At 33.7% G+C, this 17203-nt stretch overlaps 1 protein-coding gene across 2 annotated transcripts in view; it reads right to left on the bottom strand.

The window, feature by feature from the left end:
• Window positions 1-3971: 3971 nt before the first annotated feature.
• Window positions 3972-17203, bottom strand: part of LOC136033258 (kinetochore protein NDC80 homolog) — a 76407-nt gene continuing 63175 nt past the window's right edge. For both annotated transcript variants that reach the window (XM_065714006.1, XM_065714008.1), the window contains exons 12-13: window positions 14979-15077; window positions 3972-4367 (exon numbers count right to left, since the gene is read on the bottom strand). In XM_065714006.1, coding sequence (XP_065570078.1) covers window positions 4089-4367; window positions 14979-15077 — 378 coding nt within the window. In that variant the 3' untranslated portion in view covers window positions 3972-4088. The remainder of the gene's footprint in view (window positions 4368-14978; window positions 15078-17203) is intronic.

Genomic DNA, 17203 nt, shown 5'->3' with positions numbered 1-17203 from the left:
ACGCTGTTTCAATCAAGACAAAAATACATAAAAAGAAATTCAGATACTCATAAAATTTAAATCAAAGGAACTTTGAAATACTGAATAAAAGATATGGTTTATAACTTAATTATGTTGCACAGCAACTCAACTACATTAGTAGCTCTTCTTTAACACGATCATAATTTGTACCACAGTAGTATTAAGAATAGAAATTCAAGATACGTGTCTTCTATAAACTATATTCTTCAATAAAATAATCTGCTGAGGTTTATAATTAAAAAAGACGTACATTTTTGTTCACAACGTTCAAATATTCTGATTGTGATTGCAACGTCTTCTTTTATATGGCAAAATAATTCAAGAAACTTGCCTTCTATAAACTTAAATTAAGGAGGATAAAATAATCTGCTGAGGTTTATAATTAAAAAAGACGTACATTTTTGTTCACTACGTTCAAATATTCTGATTGTGATTGCAACGTCTTCTTTTATATGGCAAAATAATTCAAGAAACTTGTCTTCTATAAACTTAAATTAAGGAGGATAAAATAACCTGCAGATGTTTATAATTAGAAAAAGACGCAAATTTTGTTCACAACGTTCAAATGTTCTAATCATGATCACAACAACTGGTTCTATAAGGAAAATAAAACTTGCCTTTTATGGAAAAAGTTTAAATTAGTGAAAACCGAATAATCGGCAGAGATTATAAATCAACAAGAGAGTAAACTTTGTTGCCGACACTCAAATGTTCGAATTGTGGTTACAGCCTGTGGTCACATACGACAAAAAATATTAAGAAAACTTATGTTTTTTTTTCAACTGAAAGTAAGGAGCACCATTAAAACTTAAAATGAACAGAAATTATTACGTACATGAAGGGGGTTCCCCATTCCTCAACACCCCACTCTTTACGCTAAAGTTTTTTAGTACTTTTAAAAAAGCGTTTTAAAGAATTAAAGAATTGGGACAAAATTAAAACTTTAGCTTAAAGAATGAGGTGTTGAGAAGGGGGCAAACCTCTTCATATACGCAATAATTTCTGTTCGCTTTAAGTCTTAATGTTGCTCCTTAGTTTCAGTTGAAAAAACTTACTTTTTTCATTTAATTTCTGATAGTTTTTTAAAAAATGCCAGGAAATCTGACCTCATCTTCATCAAGAAACCCCCTCACCATGGAAATATCCTCTAGACTACCCCGAAAAATGACTCTTAACCACTCCGCGCGTGAAATTGACACGGAAAAGAGAAAACAAGACATATAAAAAATTTGTATAACGAAATTTACACATTTGAAATCAGCCTAAAAAGCCAAATTTTTTAATATACCTATTGGTATCAACATCCTTTTATTAAACGTTTTTAAGAGTTTCGGTTACTATTGAGCCAGGTCGCTTCTTACTTACAGTTCGTTACCACGAACGTTTTGACCTGCAGTTTTCTCATATTTTTTTTTGGTTGTTATTACGTAAGTGAGGGATTTGCCCCCTCCTCAGTATCTAACTCTTTAAAGTAAAGTGTTTGTGAATTTGTAAAAAGATTATTATTCTAATAAAAAGGTCCTTGTGTGTCAGAGTCATTCTTAAATAATTGGAAAAAAAGTCAAACATTAGCGTAAAAAGTGAAGTACTGAGAAGCGGGCAACCCCTTCATATCTGTAACAATTTCTGTTCGTTTTAAGTTTTAATGTTGTTTCTTACTTTCAGTTGAGAAAAACTTTTTTTTTTTTATTTGATAACAACCACAAGCCGAAGTCAAGCAATATCTTTTGTTTATTGTCACATAAAAAGCATAAGAAGCTGCTTAAGATAATATTAAATGCTAAGATTGGCCAAAAAATAACACAAAAACTCGTTGTTTATAACGGCCATTATTTGACAAAATTCTAACTTTAGCGTAAAGAGCAAGGTGCTGACGAGGGGAAGAAACTCCTTCATATACGTAACCTGAGGGGATTCACCCCGTCGTCAATACCTCGTTCTTTACGCTAGCTTTTGAATTTTGTTCCAATTCTTTAAATATACCCCTGAATCCCAAAGGCCGTTTAACTAGAATAAATAGCTCTTTTGAAATTACTAAAGATATTTTAGCGTAAAGAGCGAGATATTGACAAGGGGACCAGCCCCTTCATATATAAATTAACTTATGTTCGTTTTAAGTTTTAATGGTGCTTCTTACTTTCAGCTGAAAAAAACTTTTTTTTTTCAAATTTAATTTGTGATTGTTTTTTGAATAATGCTGGGAAATCCAGGAGCCCCTTCTTTGAAATTCTCTTCCCGCATGAAAAATTCCTCCATGGGAAGATCCTCCAATGCAACCGTCTTTCCCGACTCCCCCACCAGAAAAAATATAACTGAAAATGTCTGTATACTTCCCATTAACCAATACTATATGTAAACAATGGGCAAAGTTCATAACTTGAAGCCCTTCCCCCGGGAACTGTGGAGGATTAAGTCGCCCTCACAGACATTGTCCTAAGATTTTCCACTATGTTGAACAAAATGTCAATCTCAAAATATTGTTCCGGTGACTTTGGAAAAAAATGAGCATGAGAGGAGACCTAGTTGCCCTCCAATTTTTGGTCACTGAAAATGGGGAACTGGAATTTTTCACTTCCGTTTGATTCAGCCCTCTCATGACATTCTAGGACCATTGAGTAGATACGACCACCCTTGGGAGAAAAAAACAACAAATAAACACGCATCCGTGATCTTTCTACTGGCAAAAAATATAAAATTCCATATTTTTGCAGATAGGAGCTTGAAACCTCTACAATAAGGTTCTCTGATACGCTGAATCTGACGGTGTGATGCTCATTAATACTCAATGACTTTTAGGGGCTGTTTCCCTCTTTTTTCGAAAATAAGGTAAATTTTATCAGGCTCAACTCTTTTTATGGGTAGAACTAAACTTGATGACTTATATATTTAAAATCAGCAGAAAAATCCAATTCTTTTGCTGTATCTATTTGTATCAAAACTGCTTTTTTAGAATTTCGGTTACTATTGAGCCGGTCGCTCCTTACTCACAGTTCGTTACAACTAAATATTTGATTAAATTGCGAAGCACAGGGTGGTCAGTATAGGCTTAAAATTAGAAAAAGGGAGAAAATTTTGACCCAAAGTTCGGATTTTCAAATTATGATCACAACCTCTTATTTTACGCGAAAAAATATATATATTTTTCATTTTTTTAATTTGCCTTTTATATACAAGCTTTAATTACAGACAACAGGGTAATCTGAACAGGCCCAGGATTAAAAAAAGGAAAAGAGTAAAATCTGTTCCCGAAGTTCTAAAATTCGAATGGTGATTACGACCTCTAATTTGTATACGACCAAACAATTTAAAAAAAATTACAAAATTAAAGTACGGAGCACTGGATAATCAGTATAGGCTTAGAACAAAAAAAAGAAAAGCTTAGTTCCTGACGTGCAGACGTTCGAACTGTGATCACAGCTGCTTATTTAATATGGACAAAATTATTCAAGAAACTTACCTTTTACAAAGGTAAGTTTCAAGGTAAGTTTTACTTTTTAAAAGATAATTTGCTTTGTTTGTTGTTATATAGGTTTTGTCTACATATGAGATTCATTTCATTGTTGTTGTTTTTTCTCTTTTAGGAATCGTTAGTTAGGTTAGGATTTGTGTGCTTTCTTTGATTCCTCATGTTTCGTCCAAGCTAGGATTTCAACCCCTCGAAGGGGTTCCCCCAGGTTCAGATTCTTTTTAATAATAAAATAAGTTACAAAATGTTCAGAGCCCGGCTGAGAAGACAAATTCGTAATGCACGTGATGGAAAAAAAACTTCTTTAAATAAATACAACATCCATACTTCGCTACATGCAATTCATACAAGTGCAATTAAACATATTCTCCCGTCAATTGCCCGGTCAACAACACCGCCCGTTGACAAGTCCAGCGAAATAAACATAATAATAAGCTTTCTAACATAAAAGGCTTTCTAACCCCTCGGAAAAGGCTTCCAAATCTGAAGACAAAACATTCGGACTTTATTTTTTACCATATTACAAAATTTATATTGATTATTTTAAACATATGTAATCAATCTTGCATCTTTAGCTACTTTAAACTTTAAAACTTAGCTTTTACAAGTTTAAACTATGAAGCACAGGGTAGTCAGCACACATTTCCTCAAGAGTCTTGGCTAATTCAGGGTCACCTTTCTTTTCTTCCATCATTTGCTTCATACTTGTTATTTTTTCAAGCCATTTTCTATCTACAGCATCTATAGCCGCATTGGAATCTTCGTTTATCTTCTTGGCCTCATCAATACAACAATTAGTTAACTGCACCAATTCCTCCCCCAGCTTTTTGTCTAATTCAGATGTTTCCTTGAGAGTACCCTCTTTTTGAGCGGCCAAATTCTGCAAAGTAGAAAAAGTAAGGATCCATCTGGGGTCAAGCAAAAAGCAGGTCATCCCCTAAATGAGGTGAAAAAAATTATTAAGAAAGGATTAAAACAAACTTTATGAGAGGCGTTGAAGAGTACAACCTTCATTTGAAGGATTGGAGGCGGCGGGTCCTCAACTGGGGAGCTTGGTACTACTAAAAGTTTCTGACAGAAGTAGTATAAACCTCCTTGAGACAAATTCCCACAATTACCAACAATATTCCATATAAAAAATAATAGTTCAAATAGAGATAAATCCTTTTATTAGACAGTGAAAAAATAATAAAAAAAAATTACTGGCACGTATACAGTGACCGTCATCAGCAAACAAACTACCAACAATTATGACCATCATGTATACTGCGACATATATAACCGTCATATATAGATACAATATGCTGATGAGTATATCTTCTGATGAAAGTCACTGTCATCACCAACCATTATGTCATACACCAACAATTATGACCATCTTGTATACTGCATCATACATAACCATCATACCGTCATATATACATATAATATACTGATGAGTACATCTTCTAATGACAGTCACTGTCATCACCAACCATTATGTCAGGCACCAACAATTATGACCATCATGTACACTGCGTCATATATAACCGTCATATATACATACAATATTCTGATGAGTATATCTTCTGATGACAGTTACTGTATATATGATCGAAATATCCAGTATCTTTTATTGTTTTTTCACTCTCTAATAAAAGGATTTATCCCTATTTGAACTGTTATTTATTGACAGGGAAAGGTGTGGTCTTCAAAAATACCTAAGATTCAACGATAAACAATAAATAAATTTACAATAAATAATTTACAATAAATTACAACAATGAATTTACAACAAATAATTTACAATAAATTACAGCAATATATTTAAAACAAATAATTTACAACAAATTACAACAATAAATTTACAACAAAAAAACTTAAGCATAGTTTCACTCCTTGGCACGAAAAGAAGATTTTTCTCTTCTGGCCTCCGTGGCCAGAGGAGTAAACAATTTACCAACAAAAAACGAAAACTTATCTCCCACTTCGAAATTTCCTAAAATCACGATTTAGTTAGGAAGGTAGCGCATTTCATATTAAACATTCAATAGAATTCCAGTGACTAATTCTGAAATAAATATCAAAACTTGATCTAGAACCATCAACCCAAGGGGAAACCCTAAAAAAAAAAAATATTAATTAGTATTTCTTCAACATTCTTCGTGAAGATGCCAGAAAATTATTGGCTTCGTCCAGACTCTGGGAGCGTGTTCCAGGTCGTATTGCAATCAATCATAGTTGAAGTCAGACCGCAATGACGAAATATAAGGAATCAGCAAGTTTTTGGAAGTGCGAAGGTGATAAGATGACTGATGAAAAATAACCTATATTTTATTACGGTGGGCTGAAGGAGCATCAACAATAGAAAAGTCGATGAAGAACAAGACAGAAAATAAAGATATTTCAAAACAAGCAAAGGTTTAAATGAAGATCGGTTAGTATCCTGAATAATATTGCTTGCTTTATCATAATTCTTCCGGGCTTGACTTCAGCGACGAGTGAAAAGATGACATCCAAGTAATAGGACAATATAAGCATAAGACTGGACTAGGCTATAGAAAAGGATTCTAAGAACAATCCATAGAAATATGCGTTTTCGTCTTCTAAAGATTCTGAGATCCCGAATATTTTCATCGTGATCAGGTCAATATGATAATTGTCCCGTTATAACTTAAGAAAATTAGAAAGCATACTTCTCCAGCATTTAAAGGAAGGTAATTTACATCTAACAATAGGATAATTCTTTCAAGAAGGATTTTCACTTTCGAACTAAGATAAGTCTCGGCTCTAACAACTGTGCCAACAGTTCGATCATCAGCAAAAGCAGTAAATGCAACTGGAAAAGACGAGCGCTTGTCACAGCTATTGTTAGAAGCTGTTTGACAAGGAGGACAGAAAATTGTTGGTTTTTAATTTTTAACTACTTTAATAAGGTAATTACGATAAATTAAAAAGAGTATCGGCCCAATGACAAATCCTTGCGGGACGCCAAACTCTAATTCTGAAGGGTTACAAACGAGCAGATCAACCAAAATGAATCAACCAAATATTTTTGAAAGAAACCAAGAATAAGCAGTGCTTATTAAGAGCATATTATGAAGGAATGCTTATTAAGTACTCCCTCTAATATCAATATGGGATAGGCTTCGAAGAAGAATCTTGAGTGTAGATGAGTTATATGATCTATGTACATCGAGAATAGGATCAGTAGATATCAGACCAGAGTCAAGAGCTGAATGCAAGTAATTCAAGAGAACCGTACGTGCATGTTCAGTTGAGTGCTTTTCCCTATAAACCAAACTTAAAATCGTGGTAAAAAATATTTAAAATGAAGAAGTCAAGAAAGCATAGCTTCTTCGAACATTCACTTATTAATTTTGGAAGCAAAATGAATTTTTTATTTTGGAAGCAAATACTAAGTCTTAATAGATTCAAAAGTGTGCATATACATTCAATTTCAAGAAGAAAGTACTAATTTCAGATGGCAAAATCACACATCTAAATAAACTTAAAAAAACAATATTAAGATAGACATAATGACAAAAGTAAAAAAAATACAAGAACAGAAAATTTAGTCCTAAAAAGAAAACTAAATATAAGGACTATACAAGTCCTATATATAAGGTCCTAAATATAACGATAAAAAAATAATTTTACCTATAGATTGTGAATATCTGATTTTATCGATAAAAAGCACTGCTAAATTCAACTTTTTAGTTCGCTAATATATTTTCACGGTTCAACACAGACAAAAGTGTGATAATACCCTAAAAACTCACAACCTTGAAATAATCCAAAGGAATACCATGGAAAATCGCAAATTTCCAGCACGAATTTTGATACTCATGGTGTTTTAAAATATGAGGATTCTTCCCTTTTCGTAGTAATACTGCCTCTGTTGAAGTTTTATCAACCATGAATATTCTTTTTAGTATAATTAAAGCACAAAGGACAGTGAAAAGACATATTATTGTTCGAACTTGGGCTAAGCACAGCGCAGCCATATATCATATAAAGCAAATAGATCAGATAAAGCCTATCCATAGAGAAGAGCCATAAAGCAGATAAAGCACATCGACCAGATAAAGCACAGCCATAGAGCACAACCATATCCAATTGAATAGTTAAAGTACATCGAGCAGATAAAGTAGAGACAATGAGGAGAGACACATAGTAGATAAAGCACAGCTACAGAGATGCCCCATATAGCAGATAAAGCAAATTGAGCAGATAAAGCACAACCATATCCAACAGAGTAGTTAAAGTACATCGAGCACATAAAGTAGAGACAATGAGGAGAGACACATAGTAAATAAAGCACAGCTATAGAGATGACCCATATAGCAGATAAAGCAAATTGAGCAGATAAAGCACAACCATATCCAATAGAGTAGTTAAAGTACATCGAGCAGATAAAGTAGAGACAATGAGGAGAGACACATAGTAGATAAAGCACAGCTATAGAGATGACCCATATAGCAGATAAAGCAAATTGAGCAGATAAAGCACAACCATATCCAATAGAGTAGCTAAAGTACATCGAGCAGATAAAGTAGAGACAATGAGGAGAGACACATAGTAAATAAAGCACAGCTATAGAGATGACCCATATAGCAGATAAAGCAAATTGAGCAGATAAAGCTCAACCTTATCCAACAGAGTAGTTAAAGTACATCGAGCAGATAAAGTAGAGACAATGAGGAGAGACACATAGTAGATAAAGCACAGCTATAGAGATGACCCATATAGCAGATAAAGCAAATTGAGCAGATAAAGCACAACCATATCCAATAGAGTAGTTAAAGTACATCGAGCAGATAAAGTAGAGACAATGAGGAGAGACACATAGTAAATAAAGCACAGCTATAGAGATGACCCATATAGCAGATAAAGCAAATTGAGCAGATAAAGCACAACCATATCCAACAGAGTAGTTAAAGTACATCGAGCAGATAAAGTAGAGACAATGAGGAGAGACACATAGTAGATAAAGCACAGCTATAGAGATGACCCATATAGCAGATAAAGCAAATTGAGCAGATAAAGCACAACCATATCCAATAGAGTAGTTAAAGTACATCGAGCAGATAAAGTAGAGACAATGAGGAAAGACACATAGTAAATAAAGCACAGCTATAGAGATGACCCATATAGCAGATAAAGCAAATTGAGCAGATAAAGCACAACCATATCCAATAGAGTAGTTAAAGTACATCGAGCAGATAAAGTAGAGACAATGAGGAGAGACACATAGTAGATAAAGCACAGCTATAGAGATGACCCATATAGCAGATAAAGCAAATTGAGCAGATAAAGCACAACCATATCCAATAGAGTAGTTAAAGTACATCGAGCAGATAAAGTAGAGACAATGAGGAGAGACACATAGTAAATAAAGCACAGCTATAGAGATGACCCATATAGCAGATAAAGCAAATTGAGCAGATAAAGCACAACCATATCCAACAGAGTAGTTAAAGTACATCGAGCAGATAAAGTAGAGACAATGAGGAGAGACACATAGTAAATAAAGCACAGCTATAGAGATGACCATGTGATCATCTAATTATAATGATGTCTAATCATAACCATGTGAGCATCCCTAACTTCCAGAATCATGCTGCTGTCTAATTATCAAACAGTTCGTGGTAACGAACTAGTAAGGAGCGACCCGGCTCAATAGTAACCAAAACTCTAAAAAATTGAATTTTGATATCAATAGCTACATCAAAAGAATCGCATTTTAATGCTGATTTTAAATATATAAGTTTAATCAAGTTTAATCTTACCCATCAAAAGTTACGAGCCTGAGAAAATTTGCCTTATTTAAGAAAATAGGGAGAAACACCCCCTAAAAGTCGTAGGATCTTAACGAAAATGACACCATCAGATTCAGCGTATCAGAGAACCCTACTATAGAAGTTTCAAGCTCCTATCTACAAAAATGTGGAATTTTGTATTTTTTGCCAGAAGACAAATCACGGGTGCGTGTTTATTTGTTTGTTTTTTTTTTTTTGTTTTTTTTTTTTTTTCTTTTCCCCAGGGGTCATCGTATCGACCAAGTGGTCCTAGAATGTCGCAAGAGGGCTCATTCTAACGGAAATGAAAAGTTCTAGTGCCCTTTTTAAGTGACCAAAAAAATTGGAGGGCATCTAGGCCCCCTCCCACGCTCATTTTTTCCCCAAAGTCAACGGATCAAAATTTTGAGATAGCCATTTTGTTCAGCATAGTCGAAAACCATAATAACTATGTCTTTGGGGATGACTTACTCCCCCACAATCCCTGGGGGAGGGGCTGCAAGTTACAAACTTTGACCAGTGTTTACATATAGTAATGGTTATTGGGAAGTGTACAGACGTTTTCAGGGGGATTTTATTTTGTTTGGGGGTGGGGCTGAGGAGAGGGGGCTATGTTGGAGGATCTTTCCTTGGAGGAATCTGTCATGAGGGAAGAAAAATTTAATGAAAAGGGCGCAGGGTTCTCTAGCACTACTATAAGAAAACAATGAAAAATAAACATGAAAACGTTTTTTCAAATGAAAGGAAGAAGTAGCATTGAAACCTAAAACGAACAGAGATAATTACGCATATGAGGGGTTCTAAAAATACTTTAGTATAAAGAGCGAGGTATTTAGGAGGAGATAAATACCTTGCTCTTTATGCTAAAGTATTTTTAGTAATTTCAACTATTTATTCTACGGCCTTTCTGATTCAGGGGTCATTCTTAAAGAATTGGGACAAAACTTACGATTTAGTGTAAAGAGCGAGGTATTAACGAGGGTAAAAACCCCCTCGTATACATAATAAAAATATAAGGTTATGAAAGTTTGTTATGTAAGTTAATTCTTAAGCTACGTGTATTTCTTACTAATAAAAACGTTCATTAAAAATTAAAAGTTCTAGTTGCCATTTTAAGTGACCGAAAAATTGGAGGGCAACTAGGCCTCCTTCTCCACCCCTTGTTTCTCAAAATCGTCTGATCAAAACTAAGAGAAAGCCATTTAGCCAAAAAAAGAATTAATATACAAGTTTCATTTTAATAATTTATGTGCGGAGAGCCAAAACCAAACATGCATTAATTCAAAAACGTTCAGAAATTAAATAAAAAAAACTAATTTTTTTAGCTGAAAGTAAGGAGCGACATTAAAACTTAAAACGAACAGAAATTACTCCGTATATGAAATGGGTTGTCCCCTCCGCAATCCCTCGCTCTTTACGCTGAAGTTTGACTATTTGCCACAATTCTACTTTTTAAAACAATTAAAAGCTTTAGCGTAAAGAGCGAGGGATTGCGGAGGGGACAACCCATTTCATATACGGAGTAATTTCTGTTCGTTTTAAGTTTTAATGTCGCTCCTTACTTTCAGCTAAAAAAATTAGTTTTTTTTATTTAATAATTCTATATAACCAGTCTAACCATAGCCAAATATAACCAAGTCTAATTATAACCATGTAAATATCCCTAGCTTCCAGAATCATGTTGCTGTCTAATTATAATTCTATATAACCAGTCTAACCATAGCCATATATGACCAAGTCTAATTATAACCATGTAAATATCCCTAGCTTCCAGAATCATGTTGCTGTCTAATTATAATTCTATATAACCAGTCTAACCATAGCCATATATAACCGAGTCTAATTATAACCATGTAAATATCCCTAGTTTCCAGAATCATGTTGCTGTCTAATTATAATTCTATATAACCAGTCTAACCATAGACATATATAACCTAATCTAATTATAACCATGTGAATAGCTTCCATCATGTTGCTGCAGGTACTCTTTGTTATGATAATTGCGAAACTATGTCATTGTGGTGCATTTTTACACATAATTCTTTAAAACTTTTGTCCTAGTAAAGGGTTAGGAATTGGCCTTAAGAGTTCTGAGCTGATCAGGAAACCAAGACCATACATGGCCACGTTCTATACAATCTATACTTGCAGCTTTTTTTCGGACTTTTTCGTAGCAAGATGCAGCTTTTGTCCAAAACTGCATTTGTTTTGATATTATAAATTTGTTATGTTTGCATTTTAACGCCTTAAGAGTTCATTAAGTCATAAAGTTATATTTAGATCATACCGGAGTATGTATTAGTCTGGTAGCGTGGTAACTCGGTAGCGTGGTGGCCGGCCCGACCTAAAGGGTCTTTACTGTCGGAGGCATACGGGTCCGCTTTGGGGCTAGTGAAACCTTGCAATATCCTACCCAAAGCGAGCCCTACAAATAACACTCAAGATATAAAAAAACTTACTTTATTATTCACTTTACTATAGTCCGCTTTCCAATTCAATATCTGATATCGTTCTAGTCTCAATGAGATCTGCTCTGGTTTAAGTCTCTTCAAGATCTGCCTTTTTTTTTCCAGATCTCCAGAACCCATTTCGACAACTCTCTTTCCGCGGTTTCTTATCTCATTAGGACATCCGTAGCTCTCGCATACCCAGGGGATATCAATTCGTTACAAATTTAGTACTTAGATGTAGGAATTTTTTTAAATGAGCCCCTAAACGTTTCTCTATGATGTTTTACTAGAGGCGATGAATAGCAGAAAAAGAATAAAAAAGAATAAAAAAAGATAAATCCCTTCTTCTCAAGCAAAAAAGTTTTTGGCAAGACGGGCAAGTTGCCCTTGTTGGCCAAGACGGGGGACTGCAATTCTCCTAAACGGAGTTTTCAGATATAATGATTCCAACGGTGCAGTTTTCATTTCGATCTAACGCCACTTTTGTGGGGTTCAGGGCTATATTTCGGAATTCCCGTAATTTTTTTTTCTAACGGACTTCGATCATTAAGACTAATCAAGATAACTAGTAACATTCTCAAATCAGATTCTGAACTTCAAATCAGATAATAACTTCTCAAGTCTATACGAAGCGCTTGAGCCGCACTAGAGACGGACATCGACCTCCAGTTGAATGGAGGGGTCGTGCAACCCTTGGGCTATCTGTTCGCTATTTTTTTTTTTTTTTTTTTTTTTTTTTTTTTTTTTTTTTTTTTTTTTTTTTTTTTTTTTTTTTTTTTTTTTTTTTTTTTTAGTACTGTCATAGAAAAGTTCCTTTTGTATCGGTTTTCTTTTGTTTCTGTTACTCCAATTTATTACCATGTTGGTGGGTCAAAAATAAATTATTTTATAATTGTACGAAATAAGCAAGGGTAAAGAAAAATCCTTGTCAATTTGACAGATAGTCACTTGGTAGTTTTTTTACGTCTTTCAAAATTTTGCATTACTATTGGCTAGGGTTTGATCTTTACTTGGTTGCTCTGAAAGAATAACGTGGAAAGGCCTCCGTTTGCAGTCTTTCAGTTTTTAGTGGAAGCCGGCACCAAACTTAAATATAAAAAAAACCTAACTTCTTTATAAGTATTTTTTAAGAAAACGAAGCTTTTTACAGTATTTTTTAGAAAACGCAACAATTTTATTGTATTTTTTAAGAAAACACAACTTTTTATAGGACATTTTTTTAATGCAACTTTTTATAGTTGCTTTTACAAAAACGTGACTTTTTATAGTAATTTTTAAAAAACTTAACTTTTTTATAGTAATTTTTAAAAACGTAACATTTTTATAATAGTTTTTAGAAAACGCGCATTTTTTATTGTATTTTTTTAAAAATATAGCTTTTTATAGTAATTAAAAAAAACGTCGTTTTTATAGTGTTTTTTTTTAGAAAACGTAGCTTTTGTATAGTATTTTTTTTTTTAAACCGTAAAATTTTTATAGTAATTTTTTAGGAAAACGTAGCTTTTTTATAGTAATTTCTAAAAAACATCATTTTTTATAATAAAAAACACACGTTTTTTGAAAAAAAAGTAAGTGAAAATCAGCCATCATAAAGTTAAAAACACTAAGCCCCAAACAGTTTAAGAAAGTTAAGCTTTCCTATGAAGGTTTAGTTGGGGTTTTGGAAATCAACAATTTGACAATGTTCGAATTTTCACGAACGAAAAGCGTTGTCAAATTTAGATAATTAATTTTCCAACGTGGCAAAACTGACCAAAAGGTGACAATACAGTATGATAATTATATTATTATTATAGAATTATAAAAATTGTCTATATACATAAATTATATTATAAAATTATATTATTTTAAAATATTAAATATAATATATTATAATTTTATATTAAATATATTATAATTTTTTCTTAAAGTAAGATTTAGGATTATTAGCTATGATGTTTCGTAGTTTAGCTTATCTATGTTAGCATTGTTGATGTTTCCGAGCGTATTTCGGAATTTTCATCTAAAACATGTGATTTAAGATGTTCACACATCCTGTTTGATGATTTAGCTTGTCTCTGTTAGCTTTGTTGGTGCTTTGGTTGGCTGCGTTGTTCGTTTCGAAGGTTTTAAATACTGGTTTCAGGATTATAATATTTTAGAAGTAAATGTTTACCAGCGTCATCGGAGCTGCGGTGGTACTGATTGTTTTCGTGACACATCAAGTCACCATCTTTTCCAGTTAGCTTAACAAAACGTCCCAAAGGACTTTTTTAAACCGACTTTTGCAATTGATTGGAGCCTCTAACCCCTAGGACGTTGAACAAAACAAAATACTTACAGAATAAGCATCTCATCTTGTTTGAGAGCACTGGCCAATGGAATTCTTCTTAGCCAGTACGATCGAAAAAATTTTTTTCGTTCCTGCCCTGCTTCTTGTGAACTGTATAGGGGAGGCTACAGTTCGATGATAAAATCCAAGGACTCTAAAGCAATTGATCAGGTACGATCACTCTGTTTCTCAATTCTATCGATCTAGCTTACGATAGCATTTTCGCAGAAAATGTTTATATTTTCGATGTTTATACTAGGCTTGGGGATTCCTTAGACCTCAAATCTGCCTGTGCCCCCAGATACACCCAGGGCATCAAGAAGGAGCCACCAATCTTCCCATAAATTTGCTGCTGCCAGTGTATCCTCCCAATGAGGCTTGATTGAGGAGTTAGTTTTCACAGATCTGTATGTTACGTTCAGTGCATGGTGTTTCTGGGTCTGCCTCTGCGGCATGTACCGATGGTTGCCAGTGGAGCTCTGAATGCGGTAATCAGGGATTGTCCATACGTGGTATGTAGAACTCATAATTTTAAAACGGCCAAAATCTTAGAAAACCACGGTTCTCAGGCATGAATAGACCCAAGATCTATCCAGGGACATACATTTATTTTTATTTTAATGTTCTGTGTATTAAAAAAATAAAATAAAGAGGATTCATCCTCTTTCGTAACAATACTACCTCTCATAAAATATTAAAACCAATATCATTTTTAATGCAATTAGAATAAAATATCTAAAATTCTTAGTTTGTTTTCATTTTTGCTTCTAGTCGACGTTATTTACTTACTAAAATTTGTGAAAAAAAAGATTATTGGCAGTGTTTCCCACACATATACAGGGAATGTGCTTCCCATAGACACATCCTAAACATACATACAAGGTATATTCCATCCCGTACATACATATACAAACATAGGATAAACACTGCTTAAAATATGAGATACTTACATTAAGCATTTCATTTAGTTTCTGGATATTCTGCTCCTTGTTATCAACTTCCTTTCTTAATTCTGCATACATTTTGCGATGACGCCCCAGCTCCTCTGTCTGGAAGATAATTGTTCATTTATCGTAAGAAAAAATGGTTCCCCAAAAGTCCTCTTTCGTTCAAAGTTGCCACCCCTAGTGATTGATCTCTAGTGACAATCCACCACTAGTAACTATGGCTTTCTCTTAACTTGGCGTAATGTTTTTACTACTTACCAAAGTTTTTGTGTTAATTATTTACAAAACTTCAAAAACTAGACATAGATCATTGAATTATTAACCATCAGTTTCCCCAATAATTTGGAGAAAAATTGTTATATAGCCCATGCCCTTTGACTCTCTGGACGTGGTTCCTTTTTTTAAGATTTTTTTAAAAGATTTTTACGATGACGCCCAAGCTCCTCTGTCTGGAAGATAATTGTCCATTCATTTGTGTTAATGAATGAGAAAATTTTGAAAATCAAAAGGTTTGTAAAGGTTTTAGACAAAAAAAAACCTGCCAACCTTTTGTTTGTCACATTCTTTATTTGAATTGTACAGGAGGCATATTTTCAGCGGTTCCTCTACATTAGAAAATAAAACCTAATACAACTTCAAACAAATGGCAAAATAGTTTTGGCAAAAGTGGCAAAATGGGGCTATAGTTTTGGCAAAAGTGACGCAAGGCTGGATAGACATGAACCTGTGACCAGCCACGTACGAAAGATTTATTTCAGGGAGTGGGGGGGGGTGCAACGATAATTTGAATAAGAAATGTCCATAAATAAAGAAAATATAGGATTTGAGGAAGACCGGGTCTCAGTAACCCCCTTCCCTACTTACACCCCTACCTCTGAAAGTGTCTGAATAATTGCAAAAAAAGACATTATTTCTGTTGTAATTTGCAGCATTCAGCGTTTTAACGCCTTTAATAGTTTTCTTAACGATATTAGAGTATATTAATGATTTAATAGTAATTTAAACTATAGTTTTGTCGTTAAAGAGTTAAGGCAGATCCATCTTCAAATTCTTCTTCTGATTATCCTTAATACCCTAGGCAAGGAACAAAACACGATAACCATTTGAGTTTTAATTTTGCTCTTTACTTTCAGTTGAAAAAACTCGTTTTTATTTATTTAATTTCTGTGAACATAATGTCCTGTTTTTTAGCTAATAAATCTGCTTTACCTGACTGAACTCTGATCTTACCTCTGAGATTTTTTTTTTTTTTTTTTTTTTTTTTTGAGGCGACTTTCTTACTTTTGAGGTTGATTTTTTCATTCTTTAAGATTAGTGATCTAAGGACTAAGAAAAAATGTAATCAATCCTCTCTCAATAGCCTTTTACATGGCAGAATGGTGCTTCGCTTGGCAATATGTGGCATAGGGTTCAATTCCGGCCAGCGAGAAGTTAGGCGACCGGCATACTACCTATAATTGTAAAAACAACCCAGCAACTGAAGCGAAAAGTTGTTTTTCTGTTTCTATTCGCTTATTCGTATTTTTACTACTGAGATGCGTATTCAAATTTTATTTTTCAGCCTTAGGCATGTTCAGAGTTGTTTTTATAAGGTCAAACAAATGCAAAACAGTAACTCTGAAAATCATTTCTCTTCACGAATAAAATCTCAATAAACAGGCCTAAGGTTCAGATTACGTCCTGAAAAAAAAAATTCAAATTCTTTATTTATTCTATTTTTGATTTCATTCGAACAATTTGAGCTAACAAATATACATTAAGTATCGCTAATTTTCTGCCTCAAGGTCGTTTCTGATATTTTCACAGTCCTAAGGTAATTGCAAAATACAGTTGGCTAAGCTGTTCTAAAAGGGAGGTTCCCCCTTCTAAAAGGGGGTCTAAAAGTGGGGTTCTGCACAAGTTGCGGGGGTCTGCCCAGTAAACTGTTTTTGACATTTTTTTTTTTTTTTAAGAAGAATCAAAATATCAGTACATTTAGACATAACACGAGCAATATGTATACAGTACTTAACAATATAATAATAATAATAATTTATTTATCACCCACTTCACAAAACAGAGGTTAAGTAGAGTAAAATACAAAAGAAACAAATTTAATCACATAGAGAAAAAAGACGGATAAGGCAATGAAAACATCATAGCCTATAAAGCGCTTCAATAGCTAGCTTCGCAGATAATTTTTCGAAAGCACCAGTAATATCTGTCGCACAATACTTTTTAACCAGTTT

This window comes from Artemia franciscana, chromosome 11 (assembly GCF_032884065.1).
Source record: "Artemia franciscana chromosome 11, ASM3288406v1, whole genome shotgun sequence".
Classification (NCBI taxonomy): domain Eukaryota; kingdom Metazoa; phylum Arthropoda; class Branchiopoda; order Anostraca; family Artemiidae; genus Artemia; species Artemia franciscana.
Note: the sequence above shows the minus strand (reverse complement) of the source record. Positions and strands in the feature narration are given on the sequence as shown.